Source organism: Callithrix jacchus, chromosome 6 (assembly GCF_049354715.1).
Source record: "Callithrix jacchus isolate 240 chromosome 6, calJac240_pri, whole genome shotgun sequence".
In the NCBI taxonomy this organism is placed as follows: Eukaryota; Metazoa; Chordata; class Mammalia; order Primates; family Cebidae; genus Callithrix; species Callithrix jacchus.
In genome coordinates this window covers 118,473,248-118,500,183 of record NC_133507.1, presented here as the reverse complement: position 1 = coordinate 118,500,183, position 26,936 = coordinate 118,473,248, and the positions used below count along the sequence as shown (strand labels likewise).

General features: G+C 41.0%; 1 protein-coding gene, 1 non-coding gene and 2 pseudogenes across 17 annotated transcripts in view; 3 read left to right on the top strand and 1 right to left on the bottom strand.

Moving 5' to 3' along the window:
* MOB4 (MOB family member 4, phocein) overlaps nt 1-17,773 on the bottom strand; it is a 37,453-nt gene extending 19,680 nt beyond the window's left edge. The window contains exons 1-5 of one of the 16 annotated variants that reach the window (XM_078328075.1): nt 17,141-17,213; nt 16,537-16,563; nt 16,150-16,186; nt 13,888-13,974; nt 10,667-10,729 (exon numbers count right to left, since the gene is read on the bottom strand). In XM_078328075.1, coding sequence (XP_078184201.1) covers nt 10,667-10,693 — 27 coding nt within the window. In that variant the 5' untranslated portion in view covers nt 10,694-10,729; nt 13,888-13,974; nt 16,150-16,186; nt 16,537-16,563; nt 17,141-17,213. Of the gene's footprint in view, nt 1-10,666; nt 10,730-13,886; nt 13,975-16,149; nt 16,187-16,536; nt 16,824-17,140 lie in introns of those variants that run through there. The other 15 variants (XR_013519024.1, XR_013519023.1, XM_078328076.1 and 12 more) reach the window with 15 other exon arrangements.
* On the top strand, nt 980-1,350 carry LOC103793913 (protein VCF2 pseudogene; annotated as a pseudogene).
* Nucleotides 5,623-5,748, top strand: LOC118155152 (U6atac minor spliceosomal RNA). The gene has a single exon (XR_004745373.1). It is a non-coding gene; the product is annotated as a U6atac minor spliceosomal RNA (small nuclear RNA).
* Nucleotides 9,072-9,499, top strand: LOC144576770 (large ribosomal subunit protein eL31 pseudogene; annotated as a pseudogene).
* Nucleotides 17,774-26,936: the final 9,163 nt, after the last annotated feature.

Here is a 26,936-nt window from a genome sequence, read left to right as displayed (position 1 = left end):
GACATGGTTTCACCATGTTGCTCAGGCTGGTCTTGAAGCCCTGACCTCAAGTGATCTGCCTGCCATGGCCTCCCAAAGTGCTGAGATTACAGGCATGAACTACTGTACCCAACATTCTATGGCTAGAACTCTTAACAGCATTTATTTCACACTTAACAGCACCACTTACTAGCACTTATTTTCATGTGTCTCCATACTTTCATGTGTTCAGTGAGCCCCTGAACACAGAGACTTTTTTTTTTTGAGACAGAGTTTCGTTCTGTCACCCAGGCTGGAGTGTAGCGGTGTGATCTCAGCTCACTGCAACCTCTGCTGCCTGGGTTCAAGCAATTCTCCTGCCTCAGCCTCCAAAGTAGCTGGGATTAAAGGCTTGCACCACAACACCTGGCTAAATCAAGACCGCCTAAGCTAATTCGAGACCACCTAGGCTAGTCTTGAACTCCTGGGCTCAAACAATCCTCCCGCTTCAGCCTCCCAAAGTTCTAGGATTACAGGTATGAACCGCTGGGCCCAGCTCAATTTTAATTATTTAACCACATATTTAGTAACTGACTTTATTTATACAATTATATATAGTATATACTTATACATACATATATGTATACTTATACACACTATACTTATATACTTATGTATGTACATATATATATAAGTATATGTGTGCATGTGTATATATACCCTTATATAAGTATAGTATAAGTATATATAAATATAGTATAACTATGTAAGTATACTTATCTAAGTATAGTATAAGTATACAAGTGAAACTCTGTCTTACTAAAAATACAAAACTTAGTCAGGCATGGTAGCACATGCCTGTAGTCCCAACTACTCAGGAGTCTGAGACAGGAGAACCACTTGAACCCAGGAGGCAGAGGTGACAGTGAGCCAAGATCAGCCACTGCACTCCAGCCTGGGCGACAGAGTAAGACTGTCTCAAAAAAAGAAAAAAAAAAAAGTACTTAAAGAAATAATGGCGGTTGCTATGGTTCTGAGGGCAAGTCTATGGGAGGCTGCCCTGTACAGAAAAGAAGAAATGGCAATAAATAGGGCAAACATCATTCCCCTCAGCCCAAAAGGAGTAAGAGAAGCCCTGTCTTTCAGAATTCTTGAGATACAGAGTTTTCATGCCGTGATAAGAAAAGGAGCAGCAGCTATACTAATATCCCAGAGAGAGCAAATGAACCAGAAGGCAACTTAAACCAGATTGTTACTAAACCCAATACAAACATTCCCCAGTTCTTGCATGAGGGGTATGTACTATGCCAAGGTCTTTATTCCCACATCAACCAGATCTTGAAGGAGGCTCACTTCAACAGCCTGCAGCAGTGAGGACAACCTCCAGCATGATGAACTAGGACTTCCTTATTCCAACCTACCTAACCTGTGTTTATAAAAGCAATTGCATACACATCAAAAAAAAAAAAAAAAGAAAGAAAGAAAGAAAGAAATAATGCTTGGCTTTATATGTGTTTGTTTAATTTTTAAAAAATAGAAAAAAAAATGAAAGAATGCTGAGAATTTTCCAAGTTTGTAAAAACATATAAGCTTGCAAATTCAAGGAGCTAAGTAGGCTAAAAAAAAAGAGGAATAGGGAGTTACTGGTTATTGTTTAATATGTACAGAATTTCAGTCAGGGAAGATGAAAAAGTTCTGAACATTGATGACGGTAATGGTTGCACAATGAGAATGTACTTAATGCCACTTTAAAACAGCAAAAATGATAAATTTTATGTCTCATATATATTGCCACAATTTAAAATAGCTGGGTAAACATCAAACGAGATAAACCCAAAGAAATCTACATCCAGACACATCATAATCAAATGGCTGAAACTCAAAGATAAGGCCAGGTGTGGTGGCACAGGTCTGTAATCTCAGCACTTTGGAAGACCAAAGCAGGAGGATCACTCAAGCCCAGGAGTGAGAGACCAGCTTGGGCAACATAGTAAGATCCCATCTCTACAAAATTAGTCAGGAATGGTGGTGCATGCCTGTAGTCCCAGCTACTTAAGAAGCTGAGGTGGAAGGATGGCTTGAGCCGGAGACATCCAAGCTGCAGTGAGCCAGGATCATGCCACTATACTCCAGCCTGGATGACAGAGCGAGGCCTTGTCTAAAAAAAAAAAAACCAAAAAACACTAAAGAAGCCAGAAAAATATGAATGACAGCTTCTTTCTCATTAGAAACCATGGAAGCAAAATGACACAACATTCTTAAACTGCTGAAAGATTTAGGAGGCTGAGGCAGGAGTGCTGCTTGAGGTCAAGAGTTCAAGACCAGCCTAGAAAACATAGCAAGACCATGTCTCTACAAAAATAAAAAATAAAATAAAATCAGCCAGGGGTGGTATGCTCTTGTAGTCATTGAAGTCACAGCTACTTGGAAAGCTGAGGTGGAAGGATCTCTTAAGTCCAAGAGTTCAAGGCTGCAGTGAACCATAATCATACCACTACACTTCAGCCTGGTGACAGAATGCGACCCTGTCTCAAAAAAATTAAAAATAAGGCTGGGCGCAGTGGCTCACGCCTGTAATCCCAGCATTTTGGGAGGCTGAGGCGGTTGGATCACTTGAGGTCAGGAGTTCAAGACCAGCCTGGCCAATATGGTAAAACCCAGTCTCTACTAAAAATAGAAAAATGAGCCAGGCATGGTGTCATGCACCTGTAGTCCCAGCTACTGAGAAGGCTGAGGCAGGAGAATCACTTGAACCCAGGAGGTAGAGGTTGAAGTGAGCCGAGATCATGCCACTACACTCCAGCCTGGGCGACAGAGCGAGACTCTGTCTCAAAAAAATAATAAATAAAAAATAAAAATATGCTGAAAGAAAAGAGTTGTCAAGCCAGAATTCTATATCCAACAAAAATACTATTTCGAAATGATGATCAGCCAGGCGCGGTGGCTCACGCCTGTTAACCCAGCACTTTGCGAGGCCAAGGCAGGCAGATCACTTGAAGTCAAGAGTTTAAGACCTTGACTCAACATGGTGAAAACCTGTCTCTACTAAAAATACAAAAATTAGCCAGGAGTGGTGGCCCATGCCTGTAATCCCAGCTACTCGGGAGGCTGAGGCAGGAGAACCGCCTGACTCAGGAGGCTGAAGCAGAATTGCTTGAACTCAGTGAGCCGACATTGTGACACTGCACTCCAGTCTGAGTGACAGAGTGAGACTCTGTCTCAAAAAAATTAAAATAAAAAAAAAAAAAAAGAACTGCTAAGGGAAGTTCTTCAGACAGAAAATAATACAAGAAAAATTGAGAACATTAGGAGCAAGAGATCTTGTAAAATATCTGGGTATAAATAGACCATTCTTCTCATGACTTCTTTAAAATATGTTTGACAGGTAAAAGCAAAAAGATTAAGGATGGGGTTTTCAATGAATGTATATTGATGTAATGTATAACAACTATAGAATAAAGGGAAGGAAAAGGGGTACATATGATGGTAAAGTTTCTACATTTCAATTAAGGTGGTAAAACATTGATTCTAAGCAAACTGCATAGAGCATTCATTTAGTAATCTCTATAGCAACCACAAAAAAGTATACAAATAAGTCAAAATTAGAACTAATTAAAACAGAATACTAAAAATGTTCAAATAACCCTTAAAAAGACAGGAAAGGGGAAAGGGGAACAAAGAAAAAGCCCCGAGGGAACGAACTAAAAAGTTAAAAAATGGTAGATATAAATCTAAATAATAATAAATATTTAGTGATTACATCAATGTTAAATCGTCTGAATATACCAATTGAAAGAGAAAGTTTGTCAAAATGAACTAAGAAGTATGACCCAACCATATGTTGTCTACATGAAACTTACTTCAAACATAATTATATAGGTAGGTCAAAAGGATAAAAAAAGAAATATCATACAAATACAAATCAAAAGAAAGCTGGAATGCAAAAATGGTACAACATTTAAAAAAAAACAGCAACAATGCAATATACTACATTAAGATACAAAGGGAAAAAAGCACACAATCAAATCAATGCAAAAATATATTTGACAAAATCCAACATCTTTTTATAATAAAACCAATCAGAAAACTAAGCATAAAAGGAAATTTCCTCAACACCATTAAAAGCACTCATGAGAAACTCACAGCTATCCTCATACTCAATGGTGAAAAACTAAAAGTCTTTCCATTAAAACCCAAATGAGACAAGGATGCCCACTTTCACCACCGCTATTCAACACTGTACTGAAGTTCTAGCCAGAGCAACTAGACAAGAAAAAGGAATAAAAGATATCTCATTTGGAAAGGAAGAACTAAACCTCTATCCACAAATGACACGATCCTATATATAGAAAATTCCAAGGAATACACAAGAACGCTACTACAGCTGAAAAATGGTTTAGCAAAGTGGTAGAATACACAATCAATACATAAAAATCAGTTTTGTCCATGTGTGTACCTATGCAATAATCTTGCATGTTCTGCACATGTACCCCAAAACCTAAAATGCAATTTTAAAAAATCTGTTTTATATACCTGTAAGAAATAATTTAAAATGGAATAAAGAAAGCAATTCCACTTACAATAGCACCTAAAAACTTTTAAATACCTAGGAATAGATCTAAATAAGGAGATAAAATTTTTTGCAGACTGAAAACTACAAAACATTGCTGCAAGTAATTAAAGAAGACCTAAATAAGTGGAAAGACATCTTCTGTATATGACTAAGAAGGCTTCATATCGTTAAGATGTCAATGCTACCTAAAGCAATCTAGAGATATGAGGTAACCTCTATTTAAATTCCAATCAACACTCCCCTTTTTTTTTTGCAGAAATGGAAAGAGTGATCCTCAAATTTACATGGAATTGCAATGTTTTCTGAATAATTTTTTTTTTAATCTTGAAAACAAAGAACAGGCCAGGTGCAGTGGCTAATGCCTATAATCCCAGCACTTTGGGAGACCAAGGCAGGCGGATCAGGAAATGGAGATCATCCTGGCCAACATAGTGAAATTTCATCTTTCTGAAAATACAAAAATTAGCTGGGTGTGGTGGTGGGCACCTGCAGTCCCAGTTACTTGAGAGGCTGAGGCAGGAGAATTGTTCGAACCTGGGAGGTGGAGGTTGCAGTGAGCTTAGATTGCACCACTGCACCCCAGCCTGGGTGACAGAGCGAGACTCTGTCTCAAACAAACAAACAAAAAGAATAAATTTGGTCAGGGCATGAGCCACCATGCTCATAATCCCAGCCAAGGCAAGAGGATCACCTGAGCTCAGGAGTTTAAGACCAAGACCAACATAGACAACATAGCAAGACTCTTGTTTCTATTAAGAAAAATAAAATAAGAAACGAAGTTGAAGGATTCAAACTTCTAGAGTTCAAAACTTACTACAAAGCTACAGTAATCAAAACTGTACTGGCAGAAAGATAGGCATATAAACAAACAGAATTAAATAAAGAAGCCAGAAATAAAGTCTCACATACACAGCCAAATGATTTCGACAACACTGCTAAGACCATTCAATAAACAACAGGCATTTTACACATTTTTAAGTGTACAATTCATTGGGAATTATATTCTCAATGTTGAACAACCAAAGAAAAATCCTGGGTGTAATGGCTTCACTGGTAAAGTGCACCAAACATTTAAAGAAAAACTAACACCCCCGTTGTATGAAAGGAGAGAAGGTTAGCACTCCGCTTGACAAGGATGGAAGAGGCCCTCGGGCCTGACAACACACATACAGTTAAGGCATTGCCACCTACTTCATGGCATCTAACCATTGTTTTTTGGGAGGAAGAAATACATTTTATAAAATGTTACAGTGAAGCCCACAGGTGACCTTTGACTGATGGGAGTTTTAAGTATGTTAAAAATCTGTACTGGACAGTTAGAAGAAATTACCAGAGGAAAGCTTTTGAGCTCACCAAAAAAGGACTTCAGTGTAGATTCTGTCTTTCTCAAATGAACTTAACGACAGTTAAAGTTTGAATGGAGGAGCCTGCTGTTGTTCCACATCTGGTTGTTGCTGTTTACATTCCTTTGTGGAGCCCACATCTTCCTAAGCTTTTTAGCAGGTATATATTTGAACACTTCTGTTTCATGGTTAAGACAGAATCAGAGGCCATGGATACTGACAACTGATTTGTCTTTTTTTTTTTTTCTGTCTTTTTCCATGACTCATATACTGCCTCATCTTGATTTATAAGCAAAACCTCGAAAACTTACAAAAATAAGTGTTGTGGTTTATCCAGAAAAATATGGAAAATATTGCTGTTATTTTTGGTAAAGAAAATCAATTTTGTATAGTTTATTTCAATCTAAATAAAATGTGAATTTTGTTTAAAATAAAAAAAAGAAAAACTAACACCACCTTCTCAAACTCTTCCAAAAAATTAAAAAGGAGAGAATACTTTCTAACTCATTCAATGATGCCATCATTGCCCTGACACTAAAGCCAAACAAAGACACTATAAGAAAACTACAAACCAATATTCCTCATGAACACAGAGGCAAAATTCTCAGTAAAATACAGGCAAATCAAATTCAGTAGTACAATAAAAAGATTATAAAAAAGAGTATACATTATGACCAAATGAAATTTATTCCTGGCATACAAGGAATACAAAGATGGCTCAATATCCAAAAAGAACCAATCAATCAATGTATTACATAGACAGAATAAATGGGCCAAGCATGGTGGCTCACATCTGTAATCCCAGCACTTTGGGAGGCTGAGGCAGATCACAAGGTCAGGAGTTCGAGACCAGCCTGGCCAACGTGGTGAAACCCTGTCTTTTCTAAAAATACAAAATTAGCTGGGTGTCACAGCACACACCTGTAATCCCAGCTACTCAGGAGGCTGAGTGAGGAGAATTACTTGAACCCATGAGTTGGAGGCTGCAGTGAGTGGAGATTGAGCCAGTGCACTCCAGCCTGGGCAAAAAAAGCAAAACCCCATCTTAAAAAAAAAACAGAATGAATGAAAAAGAAACCCCTGATCATCTCAACAGCTGCAGAAGAAGCATTTGACAAAATTTAACACCATTTTATGATCTAAAAAGCACTGAACAAACTACAAATAAAGGTAAAGACTTCAATAAAGACCATATGTGAAAAATCCATAGTGAACAACATACTCAACAGTGAAAAATTGAAAGCTCTCTTCTAAGATCAGGAAGACAACAAAGATGCCCTCTTTCACCACTTTTATTCAAAGTAGTACTAGAAGTTCTAGCCAGAGCAGTTAGGCAAGAAAAAGAAAACAGATCTAGACTGGAGAAGAAATTATCTGTTTGCAAATGACATGGTCTCATATGTAGAAAACCTAAAGATTTCACACACAAACCTGTGAGAATGAACAAATTCAACAAAGTAACAGGACACTTCCCCCTGTTTTTAAAGAGAGACCCATCTGTACATTTTTCCTCAAAATTTACCCAATTTCTAGGCATAGAACTAGATCTAAGTTTATATTCCTTTATCTTCCATAAGGCCTACCTCATTGCTAGCTATATAGTGAGAACCCAATAAATATCTGCTGATTGAACAACACTTTTTTTTTTTTTTGAGACAGGTTCTCACTCTGTCACCAGGCTGGAGTGCAGTGGCACAATCATAACTCATTGTAAACCCTAACTCCTGGGCTCAAGCTATCCTCCCACCTCAGCCTCCTAAGTAGCTAGGACAACAGGTGCACATCACCTAGCTGAACGTTTTTATTTTTTGCAGAGGCAGGGTCTCACTGTATTGTCCAGGCTGGTTTCAAACTCCCAACCTCAAGTGATCCTCCCTCCATGGCCTCCCAAAGTACTGAGATTATAAGTGTGAGCCACCACACCCAGATGGGTGGTTTTTAATGCTCAAGCAATTCAACTATATGTCTCTCTTGTTTTCTAAGATCTTCAAATAACATAATAACTCCAAATACCTATCTACTTTTATTATCTGGCTATCAAAATGAGGCCAAACGGCCTCTATTTATGGTATATTTTCCCTTTAAAAATGTTACCTTTAGCCAGGGCAACATAGTGAAACCCTCTCTCCACAAAAAATTAGCCAGATGTGGCTATTTGGGAGGCTGAAGTGGGAGAATCACCTGAGCCCGAGAAGTTGAGGCTACAGTGTGCCATAATCAGGCCCCTGCACTCCAGCCTGGGCACTGGGCAACCTCGTCTCAAAAAAAAAAAAATTGGTGCAGTGACTCACATTTGCAATCCCAGCACTTTGGGAGGCCATGGTGAGTAAACTCCTTGAGCCCAGGAGTTCGAGGTAGGCAACACAGTGAAACCCTGTCTCTACCAAAAATAGAAAAAAAAAAAAAAAAAAAAATTAACCAATGCCTAATCCTATATACTAGTACACTCCAATTTATATAATTTTTATTGGCCCCTTAATGAAATCTTTAATAATTAACGAAAACTATTTTTCTCAAACACTAGATTTTATTCATTATGAAAGAAACTTTTAAAAGAACTAACACAATATACGACATGACTCTTAAAAAGAATGTATAAGAATTTCCTAAGGGCTTTTCAAATCAAACATGTTACAGAAGACCACATCTTTAAGAATCATGGCCTTGTAATCCCAGCACTTGGGAGGCCAAGGTGGGTGGATCACAAGGTCAAGAGATCGAGACCATCCTGGTCAACTTAGTGAAACCCCGTCTCTACTAAAAGTACAAAAAATTAGCTGGGCACGGTGGCATGTGCCTGTAATCCCAGCTACTTGGGAGGCTGAGGCAGGAGAATTGCCTGAACCCAGGAGGTGGAGGTTGCGGTGAGCCGAGATCACGCCATTGCACTCCAGCCTGGGTAACAAGAGCGAAACTCCGTCTCAAAAAAAAAAAGAATCATGGCCTTAGAAAGCTACTTGACAAGGGCAAAAACCCAAAGGAAAGCATTCTTATAAAACCCCATCTCTACTAAAAATACAAAAAAATTATCTGGGCATAGTGGTGCACACCTGTAATCCTAAGAGGCTGAGGCAAGAGAATCACTTAAACTGGGGAGGTGGAGGTTGCAGTGAGCTGAGATGGTGTCACCACACTCCAGCCTGGGCAACAGAGCGAGACTCCATCTCAAAAATAATAACCACCTCAGACCCGACAGAATGGCTCCCTCAAAGAGTGGCGAGAAGAAAAAAGGCCATTCTGCCATCAACGAGGTGGTAACCTGAGAATACACCATCAACATTCACAAGCGCATCCATGGAGTGGGCTTCAAGAAGTGTGCCCCTTGGGCACTCAAAGAGATTCGGAAATTTGCTATGAAGGAGATGGGAATCCAGACGTGTGCATTGATACCAGGCTCAACCAAGCTGTCTGGGCCAAAGGAATAAGGAATGTCCCATACCGAATCCGTGTGCGGTTGTCCAGAAAACGTAATAAGGATGAAGATTCACCAAATAAGCTCTATACTTTGGTTACCTATGTACCTGTTACCACTTTCAAAAATCTACAGTCAATGTGGATAAGAACTAATCGCTGGTCATCAAATAAACTTAAAAAATTGAAAACAATAATAATAAATTCACTGTGATATCTAATTTGATACCATAATTTGGTACATAACAAGATATTAAAATGTATTTAGGTTTAATATGCCTTTTTTTTTCATCTCATTAGAGGACTTTTTTTTTTTTTGGAGACAGAGTGTTGCTCTGTCGCTCAGGCTGGAATGCAATGGCATGATCTTGGCTCACTGCAACCTCCCCCTCCTGGATTCAAGCAATTCTCCTGCCTCAGCCACCTGAGTAGCTGAGATTACAGGTGCACACCACCACACCTGGCTAATTTTTGTATTTTTAGTGGAGACAGGGTTTCACCATGTTGGTCAGGCTGGTCTCAAACTCCTGACCTCGTAATCCACCCTCCCTCCTCAGCCTCCCAAAGTGTTGGGATTACAGGCATGAGCCACCAAGACTGTTTTTTGTTTTGTTTTGTTTTTTTGCGACAGAGTCTCACCATTGCCCAGGCTGGAGTGCAGTGATGTGATCTCGGCTCACTGCAAATTCCACCTCCCAGGTTCAAGTGATTCTCCTGCCTCAGCCTCATGAGTAGGTGGGACTACAGACGCACATCACCACATCCAGTTAATTTTTTTGTATTTTTAGTAGAGATGGTGTTTCACCACGTTGGCCAGTATGGTCTCAATCTCTTGACCTCACAATCCACTTGCCTCGGCCTCCCAAAGTTCTGGGATTATAGGCATAAACCACCATGCTGGGATTACAGGTATGAGCCACTGCACCTGGCTTCTTTTTATTTTTTTAAGAGACAAGATCTCACTCTGTCACTCAGGTTGAAGTACAGTGGCACAATCATAGCTCATTAGACCCTTGAATTGGGATCAAGTGATCCTCCTGCCTCAAACTCCCTAGCTTCTCGGACTACAGCTGTGTGCCAATCTGCCTGGCTAATTTATCTTTTTGTAGAAACAGGGTCTTGCTCTGTTGCTCCGGCTGGTCTTGAACTCCTGGTCGCAAGTGACTGACCTCCCACCTCAGCTTCCTAAAGTGCTGGCAGCCACAGTGCCCAGTTTAATATGCCATATTAAAACAACATGAGGGTTGATTAAACTTTTAAATACACATTCCATTAATTCAGTGGAATCTAGTCTATGCTCAAAGATATAAAAATACTTAACTATGTTAAAGAGGTAAAACGCTTAGGATATTGGAATTGTAAAAGAAGCTATTTTTATTACCTGTTGAACAGCTAGTGTACTGTCCATTTCATCAAAGGATTCATCAGGCCAATTATAGAAATCCTATAAAAATAAATTCATGGTTAAAGCACATACAAAATACTATTATGATTAACTTCAATTCTTAATAAAGATCTAAAGCTCATACTAGAGGGGAAGAAAAAGGTTTTGCGATGTAATTATCAGTGAAATAAGGAAATACATTTTATTCAACTTTTCTTTTTTAGAGACAGGATCTCACTCTGTAGCACAGGCTGCTGTGCAGTGGCACAATCATAGCTCACTACAGCCTCAAACTCCTGGGTGTAAGCAATCATCCCACCTCAGCCTCTGACCTTAGCCACCCTAATTCTTGGGATTATAGTCTTGACCCACTGCATCTGGCTCTGCTTAATGTTTTTAAATGAGTATCAAGATTTTATTTAATTGAACTACAAACTATATTTTTTCCAATCACAAAGTCCTCAAATATAGCTCCCATAAACCTTTAATGTATTACTTAATTGAGGAGATAAGTCTATAACTTTTTTATTTATGATGGTTAAATATCTCTCAAAAAGTTGCAATGAAAAAAAAATCTCCAGACAACAAAAAGTCAATCAGATTTTTACCAAAAGAGAATAGGTAGCCTTAGTTGCCAATTTACTGCTCCGTAAGTTTTTTAGACAAAGTCTCACTCTGTCGCCAGGCTGGAGTGCAGTGGTGCCATCTTGGCTCACTGCAACCTCGGCCTCCCAGGTTCAAGCAATTCTCTGCCTCAACCTCCCAAGCGGCTGGGACTACAGGCACATGCCATCACACCCAGATACTTTTTGGATTTTTAGTAGAGACAGGGTTTCACCATGTTAGCCAAGATGGTTTCGATCTCTTGACCTTGTGATCCGCCCGCCTCAGCCTCCCAAAGTGCTGGAATTATGGCATGAGCCACCGTACCCAGCCCATAAGTATTATTTTAAAAAGAAATTAAAAATTATTCTTCTCATTCTAAATAGAGCTTTAAATTTCTAAACCAAAATATGAACACCATTAAAAAAGTAATCATCAGGCCAGGCATGGTGGGCATGATGGCTCACACCTGTAATCCCAGCACTTTGGGAGGCCGGGTGGAAGGATCACTTGAGGTCAGGAGTTCAAGACCAGCATGGCCAACAAGATGAAACCCCATCTCCACTAAAAATACAAAAATTAGCCAGGCATGGTGGCAGGCGCCTGTAATCCCAGCTACTCAGGAGGCTGAGGCAGGAGAATCACTTGAACCCGGGAGATGGAAGCTGTGGTGAGCCAAGATCACGCAACTGCATGCCACCTTGGGCAACAGAGCGAGACGCCATCTCAAAAAAAAAAAAAAAAAAAAAAGTAATCACTCATGGGTACAAAAAAATAAATAAGACCAAGACCTAGTATTTGCTAGCACAACAGAATGATTATAGTAAAAAATAGTTTAATTGTACATTTTTAAATAACTAAAATAATCTAATTGGATTTTTTGCAACAAAAAACACAAATGCTTATGATGATGGATACCCCATTTACCCTGATGTGATTATTACACATCACATGCCTGTATCAAAATATCTCATGAAACCTATAAATATATACACCTACTATATACCTACAAAAATTTTAAAAAGTAAACATCCAAATAAAGCAGCCTTCTATTAAGGGGAATATTTTTATTTCTTTTTTTTTTTGAGATGGAGTTTCGCTCTTGTTACCTAGGCTGGAGTGCAATGGCACGATCTCGGCTCACTGCAACCTCTGCCTCCTGGGTTCAGGCAATTCTCCTGCCTCAGCCTCCTAAGTAGCTGGGATTACAGGCACGCACCACCATGCCCAGCTAATTTTTTTTGTATTTTTAGTAGAGACGGGGTTTCACCATGTTGACCAGGAGGTCTCGATCTCTTGACCTTGTGATTCACCTGCCTCGGCCTCCCACCAAAGTGCTGGGATTACAGGCGTGAGCCACCGTGCCCGGCCTTCTTTTTTTTTTTTTTTTTTAAGAGCGAGGTCTCGCTTTCTTGACCAGGTTGGTCTTAAACTCCTGGTGGCAATCAATCCTCCAGCCTCAGCCTCCCAACGTTCTGGAATTACAAGCATGAGTCATCATGCCGGCCTAAAGGGGATATTTTTATAGAGCATCTTGCCCTAGTTCTGAATCTCCGTGCATATAATACAGTTAACAGACATTCCCCTACATAAGAACCTTTCCATTTGACTGATTTTTCACTAAGTTTACCTATGTATCCTCAGTAGTAGCACAATGCCTGACACATTGCTGGTGTTCAAATGTCTCTGAGGTAAAATTTGGTGGGGAGGGGGAATGAGTAAGCCAATAATCTATAAACCTGCATATAAACCTGTAAAAGCAATCAACAAAGGTAAGACTTTAAAACCTTGAGTAAAAAAAGCAAACTGGAAGAAAACACAGTGTATATAAAATGAATAATAGTTTAAATGCAAAGCATACTTATAGACATAATGCACAGACAGTAAATGTATAGAGAAAATAAAAGGAATGATAGAGTAGAAGACAGAAGAATGTCTTCCATAAGGATTTAAATATATTAGCAATGTCCTTGTTCTGACGGTAGGTAATGAGTATATCTTTTTAAGTGTGTTAAACATTTCATCTTTTTTTCAATAGCTGCCACATCTGGATGAAAATAAACTTAATTTTATTAAGGGAAAATATCAAGAAGTAAAACAATCTTCTGGAAATAGTTCCAGGATCCCTTTTCTTAGACATTATCTAAATATTAAAGAGCAGTTTTATAATTTTTCCTATATGATCTACACTAAAAGTTTCTACCAATACTCTTTGTCTATTCTTTCCTTTTTAAAAAAGGAAGAAAGTTTACAGAATAGTTTTTAAAAATATTAGAAAACGCATGTAGTTACGAAGTTGGCTTTCCATATCTGCAGGTTTCATCTGCAGATTCAACCAATCAGGAATTGAAAACATTCATTTCAGGGGAGAAAAAAATTCCAGAAAATGTTACATTGTTGCTGACATGTACTATGTACCTAGGTTAGGTCTGAGATACTTGCATATGTACCAAACATGTACAGGCCTTTTTTTGGTTATTATTCCCTAAACACTACAATATAATGACCATTTACAGAACACTTGCATTGTATTAGGTATTATAAGTAATCTAGAGTTGATTTAAACTACACAACAGAATGTGCATAGGTTACATGCAAACACTATGCCATCTTACATAAGAGACTTAGGCATCCTCAGATTTTGATTTGCGGTGGTGGTAGGGGGTTATCCTGGACCCAATTCCAGAAGACACCAAGGATAACTATACACAGAAAAGATGTTGAGAATAAAATGTTTTGTCTTATCATAACTGATAAGATGCCTATGAGAGACACCAAAAATTCAGCTTAATAAAGATTCTCATCTAATTCAGTCAACTAATATTTATTGAAAACCAACTATGAAAGCCAGACGTGGTGGCTCGTGCCTGTAATCCCAGCACTTTGGGAGGGTGAGGCAGGGAGATCACTTGAGATGAGGAGTTTGGGCCCAGCCTGGCTAACATGGTGAAACCCTGTTTCAACTAAAAACACCAAAAAAAAAAAAAAAAAATTAGCCAGGCATGGTGGCACACACCTGTAATCTCAGCCACTCGGGAAGCTGAGGCAATCGCTTGACCCCAGGAGGCAGAGGGTACAGTGAGCAGAGATCACACCATTGTACTCCAGCTTGGGCCACTAGAGCAAAACTCTATCTCAAAAAAAAAAAAGAAAAGAAAACCAATCCAAGTATGCGCCCATATTCCAGTCTAACCCACTTTTTTTTTTAAGTAGGAAGATAATCCACCTACTCTATCATAGTTTTCTTGCTTATTTGTTTTTTGTTGTTGTTGTTGTTTGTTTTTTTTTTTTGAGACGGAGTCTCGCTGTTGTTACCCAGACTGGAGTGCAATGGCACAATCTCACCTTACCGCAACCTCCGCCTCCTGGGTTCAAGCGATTCTCCTGCCTCAGCCTCCCGAGTAGCTGGGACTACAGGCATGCACCACCATGCCCAGCTAATTTTTGTATTTTTAGTAAAGACAGGGCACGCACCACCATGCCCACCTTGTTGACCAGGATGGTCTTGATCTGTTGACCTCATGATCCACCCGCCTCAGCCTCCCAAAGTGCTAGGATTATAGGCGTGAGCCACCGCGCCCAGCCCGATTATTTGTTTTTGAGGTGAAGTTTTGCTCTTGCTGCCCAGCCTGGAGTACAATGGCGTGATCTTGGCTTACGGCAACCTCCGCCTCTTGGATTCAAGCGATTCTCCTGCCTCAGCCTCCTGAGTATCTGGGATTACAAGGGCCCGCCACCACACCCAGCTAGTTTTTGGGGGTTTATTTTGTTTTGGAGACAAAGTCTTGCTCTGTCGCCCAGGCTGAAGTGTAGTGGCATGATCTCGGCTCACTGTAACTTCCACCTCCCAGCGTCAAGCAATTCTCCTGCCTCAACCTCACGAGTAGCTGGGACTACAGGCATGTAACACCACACCCGGCTTTTTTTTTTTTTTAAGTAGAGACGGAGTTTCACCATGTTAGCCAGGATGGTCTCAACCTCCTGACCTCATGATCCGCCCGCCTCGGCCTCCCAAAGTGCTGGGATTCAGGTAATTTTTTGTATTTTTAGTATAGACGGGGTTTCACCATGTTGACCAGGCTGGTCTTGAACTCCTGACCTCAAGTGATCTGCCTGCCTTGGCCTCCCAAAGTGCTGGGATTACAGGCATGAGCCACTGCACCCAGCCCTCTATCATAGTTATTTTTAAAAATTTTTTTTTTACCCAATAAGGAAGGAGATATAGTTCTAAATATATCATTTTAGAACAGACCCATTTCACTGAAGGAAATTAATTCATGGTATAAACAAGATAGGACAAACTGCTCTGTAAGCAGTCTTTTTATTTTTTAATCTTCATTTTTCTGTTATATTTTATCTAACAATGTTGATCCATGACAATGTGGAAAAAAAAGACAAGAAGCTTTCTTCTGTGTGACCCACAGCAACATAGTAAGCATATGTTACAATATTAAATATTTTCTTTTCTAACCTTTCAAAATTAAGAACTTATGAATAAATGAGATGACTCTCAGAATGTGAACACAAAAGTCTACTTCTGAATATAAAAATGTAATCAGAAACAATGTTTCCACAGAATAAGATGTAATGGTATCTGAGAAAAGAGCATTTGGAAGTGTGGAAATGGTAAAAAGCAAGTATATGTAAAGGATAAATTTCTAGTAGTTTGAAAACAAAACTGCCAGTAGGAGTAATGTGACTCCAAAATAAGACTTTAAATTTCTCTCTAAAATTCAGCACTAAAAGCAGCTTGTTAAAGAGAAAAAGGTCACCAGTGAATTAAGAATCAGGACACTATGTATCCGTGGACAAATCCAGTTAATTCTCTTGGACTTCAGTTCCTTATCTGTAACATGAATCTGGGGAAGTAATCATACCTGTATGCCCCCTTTGAAAGGTGTCCTTTCCGTAATTCTGTATGAGAAATTAAAATCTATTCTCAGATATACAATCATAGCTCCACAGTTGTTTTGTTTCAATTTTCAGTTGCATCACTTTTTAACATTTTAAACACATCTCTTCCAATTTTAGAGCATCTAGTCCATAGCAGGCCATTTTGGCTAGCAAAGTATTAATCAGTTCAATTCTGCATGCGATTGTATTATTCTTGTGAGGCATCCTATCTTTTCCAAACCCTAAGAAACAATGCCTAATCAAGCACCAATTTACCACATATAATGATCTACCAAAAAAAAAACTCACAAAATTAATCAGTGCATTCCCTGACTATGCTTCACGCATATTAGCAAGGAACGACATCTTACAAGTCACAACCTGGTGATGAAAACTTGCTGGACCAGAGAACAGCTCCCGGGAAAGCGGCAGGGAGAGGTGGGAAACAAGGAGAATAAAGTAATTATCGTCACCCGGATCCGGCTAGACAAGCTAGATGGCAGGAGCCGGGCTGGTACTTCTCAGGCCAGGTAAGAACTGGATGTCGGGTCCAGGTAGGCTGTGTTCACATCCCCTCCCACCTCGCGGCCCCGACCTTCAGGAAACCCCGAGGGCTCCACCGGGCTGGTCGCGCCCCTCCAATGCTAGTCACCTGGGGCTAAGGCACAAGGCGAGAAGAAGCCGTTGCTGCTGACAGACAGGCTCGCAGCCCCGGGCCTCCGCAAGCAGACACCACCCACAGCCCCCACCCGCCCGTCACGCCTACCCCCGGGTCGGAGCTCCGCAGGCCTCAAGGCAGCCGTCACCGCCTCAGCCAAACTGAGGGGCTGTAGCTCCGGAAGAGCAGGCCGGGCAACAGTGCCCAAGCCCGCTCGCCTGCCGCCCCGGCCCAACCTCCCCGCAGTCGCGGCCAGCTTCCGGGCGCAGCACTGCTCGACACCTAGTTGCCCGTTAGGAAAGGTGCGGATATGGTACCTGCGCCTTGGTGCCCGGCCTGTTCCGCCTCAGAACTGCAGTCCCCTCCGCCATGACCATAGTGCCAGCGTCTGGGCGGCTGGAGTCGGTACCCGGATGTAAGGACGGCTGCCGGCGCGGGGGGCGGGGCAGAGCGGCGCTCTGCGTCTGGTAGGAGGAGCGGCAGCCGACGGAACAGCCGCAGCCTGAGCCGCGCACGACTGGAGAACCGGGAGCCCTCTGGGGGAAAGCCGGATTGGCGGAGGGCGAAGGCGAGCGAGGAACAGCCGGACGGCGTCGGGCGGCGACAGAGGGACCGGAAGGCGGGGGCCTTGAGTGTCTTTGGGAGGTCCGCCGGGCGGTTTGAAAGGTCGTGATGGCTGCGCCAGTGTGCACGGATGCGTTGCACGTTGGTTGGTGTTGGGCTCTGGATAGTTACACGGAAAGAACGGACGTCGTGCAGTGGCGACCGTTTCAGTAAACCCATGTGCAAGCAAATACCTAGAGAAGTACAATTCTGTCCCAGAAGCCGCCTAGGGAAGCAGAGTAGAAACAGGCCAGCGGTCTGGGGAAATTCCACTGAACTTGCGTGAAATCGACCCACTCTAAAAATCAGACTGGGGGTTTGAGTGTTAGTGTTAACTTCCGTCATCTGGCGACTTCAAAGCCAAGGACTTTTTCAATGACAAGTTTGTTTACGTAGATAAAAGACGCAGATGTTAATTCTGTGAGATGAAGAGTGGACATCTGGTTTTGTGCGTTAGGCAGACAGATTTAGCTTGTGTTTTTCAACTCAGAAGCAGGAGGAGGAAATTAGTAGTCCTTGATAGATGGTGAGGATTTTACATCTTACAGGATGTAAGATTTCCTTTGTTGCAAATTTTAAGTGTTCTCCTAAGAAACCACAGCATTTTTCGCAAACTTTTTTCCTGCTTAGAAACCTTGATCTGGGATGAGGGAGGCCTTGGAATATCAGATGGGAAGATAATTCAAAAAGTAAAAACCTCATACAGTAGCATGATTTTCAAAAGAAGGAAACATCAAATATCCCTAGATAGAAGGTGTACTGAGAATGCTGAGAGAAGGGCCACGTAACAGCCTCCAGAAATGGAAGTTGAGAGTAGAGGAGAGGTTGAGTGGGTCACTAGCTGAGTAATTGTCAGTGACTTAGAACTAGACTCTGAAAGGTTTAACAGCAGAAAGTTGGTTCTCTCTAGAAGATGTACAGACTGGTAACTCTTCAAGAATAGGCATTTAATTTTGCCCTCTCAACACCAGTCTCTAGATATGAAAAGATTTATTCGTTCAATAGATAATCATTCAGCCCCACTGTACGGTAAGCACTAAGGTACAAGTATGATGAGTCCCAGTCCTTCACTGCAAATTGCCTAGACTCTAGCAACAGAGATGTGCAAATCACAAATGTTTAAATGGGTTAAGTACCCCTTATCTGAAATGCTTGGGAACAAAACAGTTTCAGATTTCTGATTATTTTGGATTTTAGAATATTTGTGTATACATAATGAGATATCTTGGGGATGGAACCTATGTTTAAATGTGAAATGCATTAGTTTTCTATAAAACTTACACATATAGCCTGAAGTTAATTTTATACACTATTTTAAATAGGCCAAGAGCAGTGGCTCACACCTGTAATCCCAGCACTTTGGGAGGCGGAGGTGGGCAGATCACTTGAGGTCAGGAATTCGAGACCAGCTTGGCCAATATGGTGAAACCCCATCACTACTAAAAATACAAAAATTAGGTGTGGTGGCGGGTGCTTGCAAAACTTTAAATTTTGTGCATGAAACAAAATTTTGACTGCAACCTGTCATAGAAGGTCAGGTATGGAATTTTCCACTTGTGGCATCATGTGGATGCTCAAAAAGTTTCAGATTTGGGAGCATTTCTGGACTTTGCAGATTATGGATGCTCAACCTGTATTAAATACAATGAGAGCTTAGGACAAGTGACACCCAAGTGTTGCCTCCCTTAGAGAGATGGGTTGGGTCTGTGAGATAGAGTTCCAGGGAAGCCTCTTGGTCTATAGGTAATCCACCTCACTTACTGCACGGATTAAGTTTACATTTCCCAGTTTGTGTGGTATTTCCCTTAATTGTAAATAGTCACCTATAGTTATGGGATCATCTTCATCTTCTATTAATTCCAGATTTGTTAAACTGTTTCAGCCCATCTGAAACAAACAAAAAAAGTGAATGAGTAGGCATTACATTCCAGAACAAAATGCTCATTCATTGTTTTTGAAAAGTTCAATAAAGTTGCATTCTGATGTCAATCCTGGCCTTGTTCACAGGAAGGACCTTGTGCTTTAGGGATAGAATGTTTCTAGCTCATAACCTTCACATTTTCATTCCTCTGTCAGCCTGTAGATTATGTACCTCCAAACAAGACTAATTTTATAACTAGGTTAATTTTTCCAGAGAGAAAAGAAGAACAAAAAGCATGATCAGTAATAGCAATTACATGAAATACTTGAATATTTCAGGTAAAGGAGGAGTGATCTGTTTAAAGGCAATATGCATCAACAGGAATAACTAGACTGGGATTCAGAAAATGCAGATTATCTTGCCTGTTAACTGTAAGACAATTGAACAAGCTATCAAATAAATGTTTCTTCATGTGTAATGAAGATTGTACATAGCAGTTCTTTCCCTCTGCCCCATAAAGTATGAAAGCAAGCATAAAATTAAATATGGACATCTCGAAGTTGTAGAAGAAAATATTTTATAAAGCCAAAGTATCAAATACTTTCAAATTATCCATGAGCTTCAAATCATTGGCACATTAACAAAAAATCCAATATGAAATTCATTTTGGGGAATCTTTAAATCCAAGTAAAAGTTAATGCATATTATGTACAAGGCACTGGGGCTAAGTGCTGAAAAACATGAAGATATATAAGACAAGCTTTCCTCAAAGAGCCTTGAAATTAATGGGAAAGCATCTTACGAAGACTACTACAGTGCAGGGGAATAACAATAAAATAATAAAGCAAAGAAAATAAATGTGAATGCCTTAAATATTGAAGCAGCCCCTATCACCTGCTCTTTGCAAACAGACTGATCTTGCTCAGTGTTCATCTCTCACTCTATGACCAGGGAAAGATAAAAACCCATGTCTAGCTCAGGGATAAATTCCTATTGGCCTAAATGTGAAAGGGCCAGGCTCTGTGGCTCACACCTGTAATTCCAGCACTTTGGGAGGCTGAGGTGAGAAGATTGCTTGAGACCAGGAGTTCAAGATCAGCCTAGGCAACATAGTATGATTCCCTCCCACACACACTCATCTCTACAAAAAATACAAAAATTAGCTGGGAATGGTGGCACACACTTGTAGCCCCAGCTACTCAGGAGGCTGAGATGGGAGGACTGCTTGAGCCTGGGAGTTCAAGGCTGCAGTGAGCCATGATTGCACCATGACACTCCAGCCTGCGTGACAGAATGAGATCCTGTCTCAAAAATAATAATAATAAAGTAAAATAAAGCAAAGAAAAGAAATGTGAAACTATGTGATAAAGCACTTAGGAGAAAGATTTACTTGCTCTTGAGAAGATACCAAAAGAGATGCTCTTTTTTTTCTGCCAATGGACATCACCCAGTATGGGCCTGCAGCAGCCATTTTGGCTTAAAGGAAGCCAGCCTAGGCCAGGTGTGGTGGCTCATGCCTATAACCCCAGCACTTTCGGAGGCCAAGACAGGTGGATCACGAGGTCAGAAGTTCAAGACCAGCCTGGCCAACATGGTGAAACCCCTGTCTCTACTAAAATACAAAAATTAACTATAATCCCAGCTACTCAGGAGGCTGAGGCAGGAGAATCACTTGAACTAGGACCCAGGAGGAAGAGGTAAGACACTTTATTGCCGAGGCTAGTCTTAAATGCCCAGCCTCAAGAGATCTTCCTGCCTTGGTCTCTCAAAATGCTGGGATTACAAGTGTGAAACACCGGGCTTCACCCTTTCTCTTACCCCTCGAGACAGGGTGTTTTGCTCTTGCCCAGGCTGGAGTGTAGTGGCATGATCACCACTCACTACAGCCTTGACCTCCTAGGCTCAAGTGATCCTAACTTTAGCCTCCCAAAGTGCTGGGATTACAGGTGTGAGCCACTGTGCCCAGTCTGTCTTTATTTTTTTGATAACACTAATCTGTATCTAAAATCATGCTATTAATTTAGTTATTTACTATGGGCTTCACATTTAATTTTTCTAATGGTTTCTTATTCATCCCTGTATATCCAGTTCCTAGAACAGTACCTGGCACATATTGAAAAAGCGAGTGACTTAAAAATACTATAATAAATTAGACTTTTTGAACTGACATTCAAAATAGATAAGTAAATAACCAGCTGAGGCGGGTGGATCACGAGGTCAAGAGATCAAGACCATCCTGGTCAACAAGATGAAACCCCGTCTCTACTAAAAATACAAAAATTAGCTGGGCATGGTGGTGCACGCCTATAGTCCCAGCTACTCGGGAGGCTGAGGCAGGAGAGTTGCTTGAACCCAGGAGGCAGAGGTTGTGGTGAGCCGAGATTTGTGCCATTGCACTCCAGTCTGGGTAACAACAGTGAAACTCCATCTCAAAAAAAAAAGTAAATAACCATTGATGTTTTTCCAAGTCATGTCTTCAGGCTAAATTAGACTGAAAGAGCATTTTGCAAGCTAAATGTTAAGTGTCTTAAAGAATTAGGCTTAATCTATAACAAGGTAGGGGAATTTTATCTATTTCTTATATTTTTTAACAGGAAAATCTACAGATTGAGCCAAAATCAATTTTTTTTGTTTGTTTTATTTTGTTTTAAGATGGGGTTTCACTATGTTAGCCAGGCTGGTCTCGAACTCCTTACCTCAAGTGATCCACCACCACAGTGTCCCAAAGTGCTGGGATTACAGGCGTGAGCCACCACGCCTGGCCAATTTTTTCTTTTTTTTTTTTAAGAAAAACCCAAACTAGGCTGGTGCAGTGGCTCACACTTTGGAAGGCCGAAGTGGGCTGATCACCTGATCCCAGCACTTTGGGAGGCTGAGGTGGGCTGATCACCTGAGGTTGGGAGTTCGAGACCAGCCTGAACAACATAGAGAAACCCTGTCTCTACTAAAGTTACAAAATTAGCTGGGCGTGGTGGCACGTGCCTGTAATCACGGCTACTCGGGAGGCTGAGGCAAGGAGAATCACTTGAACCTGGGAGGCAGAGGTTGCGGTGAGCCGTGCCATTGCACTCCAACCTGTGCAACAAGAGTGAAACTCCATCTCAAAAAAAAAAAAAAAAAAGTAAGGAAAAGAAAAACCCAAACTATAAAAAATATCTAAAGAAACCACTAGAGAATATCTAAAGAAGAAACTTTTAAGTTTTAGAGAAGACTTTTCAGAGTGTAACATCATACCCAGAAGCCATAAAGAAAACCATCTATTAATTCAAATACACCAAAATAACTTTCTACAAGTGCAAAGCATAAACAAAATCAAAACCCAAATGACAAACTAAAGGGGGAAAAAAAACACACCAAAAAATACTTTCTCTAATAAATAAAAGTCATAAAAATCAAACAAGCACTCAGTCAAAAAAATAGGCAGAAGATATTAAGTGAAAAAGAATAATCAGTTAAAAAGGCTAAGCAAGGTGACTCATGCCTGTAATCTCAGCAGTTTGAGAGGCTGAGGTGGGCAGATCACTTAAGCTCTGGAGTTCAAGACCAGCCTGAGCAACATGACAAAACCCCATCTTTACAAAAATTAGTCAAGTGTGCTAGAATGCATCTGTAGTCCTGGCTACTTAGTAGGCTGAGGTGAGAAGATCACCTGAGCCCAGGATGTCAAGGCTACAGTGAGCCGTGATGATGCCATTGCACTCCAGCCTGGGTGACAGACAAGACCCTGTCTCCAAAAAAAAAAGAAAAAAATTCTTTTTTTGTAGCTTACCCTCATTCATAATAATAAAAAGTAAAATTATCAGATTACCAAAATAAGAACTTTATAACATCCTGTACTACAAAGAGTAAGAAGAAAAAAGCAGTTTTATACACTGCTATTAGAACTGTTAATTGATGGACCTTTTGGCTGGGTGTGTTGGCTCACACCTGTAATCCCAGCACTTTGGAGGCAGGTGGATCATCTGAGGTCAGGAGTTCAAGACCAGCCTGGCCAACATGGTGAAACCTCATCTCTACCAAAAATACAAAAATTAGCCAGGCATGATGGCAGGCACCTGTAATCCCAGCTACTCGAGAAGTTGAGACAGGAGAATTGCATGAACCCAGGAGATGGAGGTTGCAGTGAGCCAAGACTGTGCCACGGCTCCCCAGCCTGGGCAATAGCAGCAAAACTCTGTCTCAAAAAAAAAAAAGATGGACCTTCTATGAAGGACAACTTGGAGATCCATGTCTGTATATGTGTACATGTATGATTAATATTCACAGATCTTTTGACGTAGCAGTTCTATATCTGGGAATTTATCTTATAGATATGCTGGTTCACATGTACATATTTAGTTATGCATACATTTATTCATTGCAGAAGTGTTTCTAATAGAAAAAGATTAGAATAACTTAAATATCTATCATTGGCATGGGGGACATCCTGAAATAAATTATGGCTTATCCATGTAATTAAATATTATACAGTTGTAAAGTGTCTTTATATATAGATTAATCCCAGAGACCAATTGTTAATGTAAAAAAGCAAGGTGTCAAATGGTATGCATGGAATGTTATTAAAAAAATGAATATATATTTCATATACATGATACATATATAGATATACACACACATTTACATGTGAGTGTTTATACGAACAACACCCCTGAAAGGAAGAACATAAAGAGTTATGGCTGAGTGCTATGGCTCATGCCTGTAATACCAATGCTTTGGGAGGCCAAGGCTGGCAGATCACAAGGTCAAGGGTTCCAGACCAGCCTGGCCAATATTGTGAAACCCAGTCTCTACTAAAAATACAAAAATTAGCCAGGCATGGTGGCACATGCCTATAGTCCCAGCTACTCAGGAGGCTGAGGCAGAAGAATCGCTTGAACCTGGGAGGCAGAGGTTGGAGTGAGCCGAGATCATGCCACTGACTCCAGCCTGGGCAACAGAGCAAGACTGTCTCAAAAAAAAAAAAAAGAGTTTTACTAGTTACTTCCAGGGATGAAACTGGGTGGCTTGGGGGACAAGGATAGAGAGCATTCTTTTCAATGTATATCATTTAAAATTTTTAACTACATGAATATATTGTTTATTTTTAAATGAATAAAAGTTTAACAAAAAGATAAAAGGCTTGACTCAAAACATTAAGAGGCAATTCTAGGCCGAGCATGCTGGCTTACTCCTGTAATCCCAGCACTTTGGGAGGCCACGGTGGGCGGATCACAAGGTCAAAAGATTGAGACCATCCTGGCCAACATGGTGAAAACCCTGCCTCTACTAAAAATACAAAAATTAGTTGGGCATGGTGGCGTGAGCCTGTAGACCCAGCTACTCGGGAGGCTGAGGCAGGAGAATTGCTTGAACCCAGAAGGCAGAGGTTGTAGTGAGCCAGTATCATGCCACTGTACTCCAGTCTGAGTGACAGAGCCAGACTCAAAAAAAAAAGAGGCAAATCTAATGCCCTTGTTTTGCAGTTCATTCATAAGCTAAGAGGGGTTAGGTAATTTGTCAAATGTAACAGAACTAGTATGTAAGCAATGCAGGACAAGAGCCCAGGTTTGATTGGGCTCTCTCATAGAGGTTGCTTAAGGGTAAAGGAAAATATATTTAAGCTGGGTGCAGTGGCTCATGCCTGTAATCCCAGCACTTTGGGAGGCCAAAGCAGGTGGATCACTTGAGGTCAGGAGTTCAAGACCAGCCTCACCAATATGGTGAAACCTCTTCTTTACTAAAAATACAAAAAAATTAGCTGAATGTGGTGGCACAGGCCTGTAATCCCAGCTACTTGGGAGGCTGAGGCAGGAGAATTGCTGGAACCTGGGAGGCCGAGATTGCAGTGAGCTGAGATCGTGCCATTGCACTCCAGCCTGGGTAACAAGAGCAAAACTCCTTCTCAACTAAAAAAGAAAAGAAAATATATTTAAATGCTCTTCACACAAGTAAATCAAAAGTTCAAAACTCCATTTTTGTGTGGGTGCAGTGAAAACAGAAATTAACTTGCTTGAGGAAGCATTACTTGGAATCACACTGAAGAACAAGCTGGCAGCTCATATAGGAACAAAAAACATACTCTCAGCCAGGTGAGCAGGTATAGGGAGAGGACTTGCCTTATCAGATATCGAACTTAAATATAAAGCTATTTACATTGAAAGCAATGTGATAGAATAGGGAGGTCAGGACACGGTGGCTCACACCTGTAATCCCAGCACTTTGGGAGGCGGAGGCGGGTGGATCATGAGGTCAAGAGATCGAGACCATCCTGGTCAACATGGTGAAACCACGTCTCTACTAAAAATACAAAAAATTAGCTGGGCATGGTGGCGCGTGCCTGAATCCCAGCTACTCCGGAGGCTGAGGTAGGAGAATTGCCTGAATCCAGGAGGTGGAGGTTGTGGTGAGCCGAGATCACGCCATTGCACTCCAGCCTGGGTAACAAGAGTGAAACCCCGTCTCAAAAAATAAATAAATAAAATAAATAAAAGATATTTTGCCGGGCGTGGTGGCTCAAGCCTGTAATCCCAGCACTTTGGGAGGCCGAGGCGGGTGGATCACGAGGTCAAGAGATGGAGACCATCCTGGTCAACAGGGCGTCTCTACTAAAAATACAAAAAATTAGCTGGGCGTGGTTGCGCGTGCCTGTAATTCCAGCTACTCAGGAGGCTGAGGCAGGAGAATTGCCTGAACCCAGGAGGCGGAGGTTGCCGTGAGCCGAGATCGCACCATTGCGCTGCAGCCTGGGTAACAAGAGCAAAACTCCATCTCAAAAAAAAAAAAAAAAAAAAAAAAAAAAATAGGGAGGTCAATGGAACAAATTATTAAACCCAGGAATAGGCATATTTAGAAATGTCATGTATGATAAAGGTAACGGTAACGTATCTGATTTCTGGGCACAGAGAGAAGCGAGGTGGGGGGTTGTTGAGAAATGCTGAGTGTATGATAAAATATATTGTTTGCTAAGAAGAACAATGGCAAGGAAAACCTAGCTGCCCCCGCTCCCCAGGTGGAAAACTACTTGGGGCATTCTAAAGTAGCAAGACAGTATATGTGTATCATACACCAGTTAAAACAATTCTTTAAGCATGGGATACGTGACCCTGCCCCCGTGGTTTCCTTGCAGAGAATACTTCTAGTTTGTCTTTCATCAGTGGTAAGCAGGCACCAGCTGCCTACCTAGTTTATCTTGGTTCTGTGAGAAAACACAGAATACCTGTTTGTTAATAATAATCATCTGTTCAGAGAGAATAAATATGTGGGTCAGAATCTGCTCAAGGCCCTCAGCCCAGAATGTTGTCAGCCCCTGAGGTTCTCAGCTCAGAAGGCTATTGGCCCCCAGATACTCCTACTTTGCTGTTCTATCTGGGTGTCTGCTTCTTAATGCCTCCAGCGCCGCCTGGGTGGGGATCTCAACAGTCGAGCTGTTCTCCATAGGGGGTGGTGTACAAAGAGAAGAATGGATAATCCAGTAAGTAAAGTTTTGACAACAAGCTACGCATTAATTAAAAAAATAAAGTAGTCCCAGCTTCTCTGGAGGCTGAGGCAGGAAGATTGCTTGAGCTCAGGAGAGCACGACCAGCCTGGACAGCATAGTGAAACCCATATCTAAAAAAATAGGTGTCTGTAATGGTGTATTACATACACCATTCACCAAAAAATAAATTATG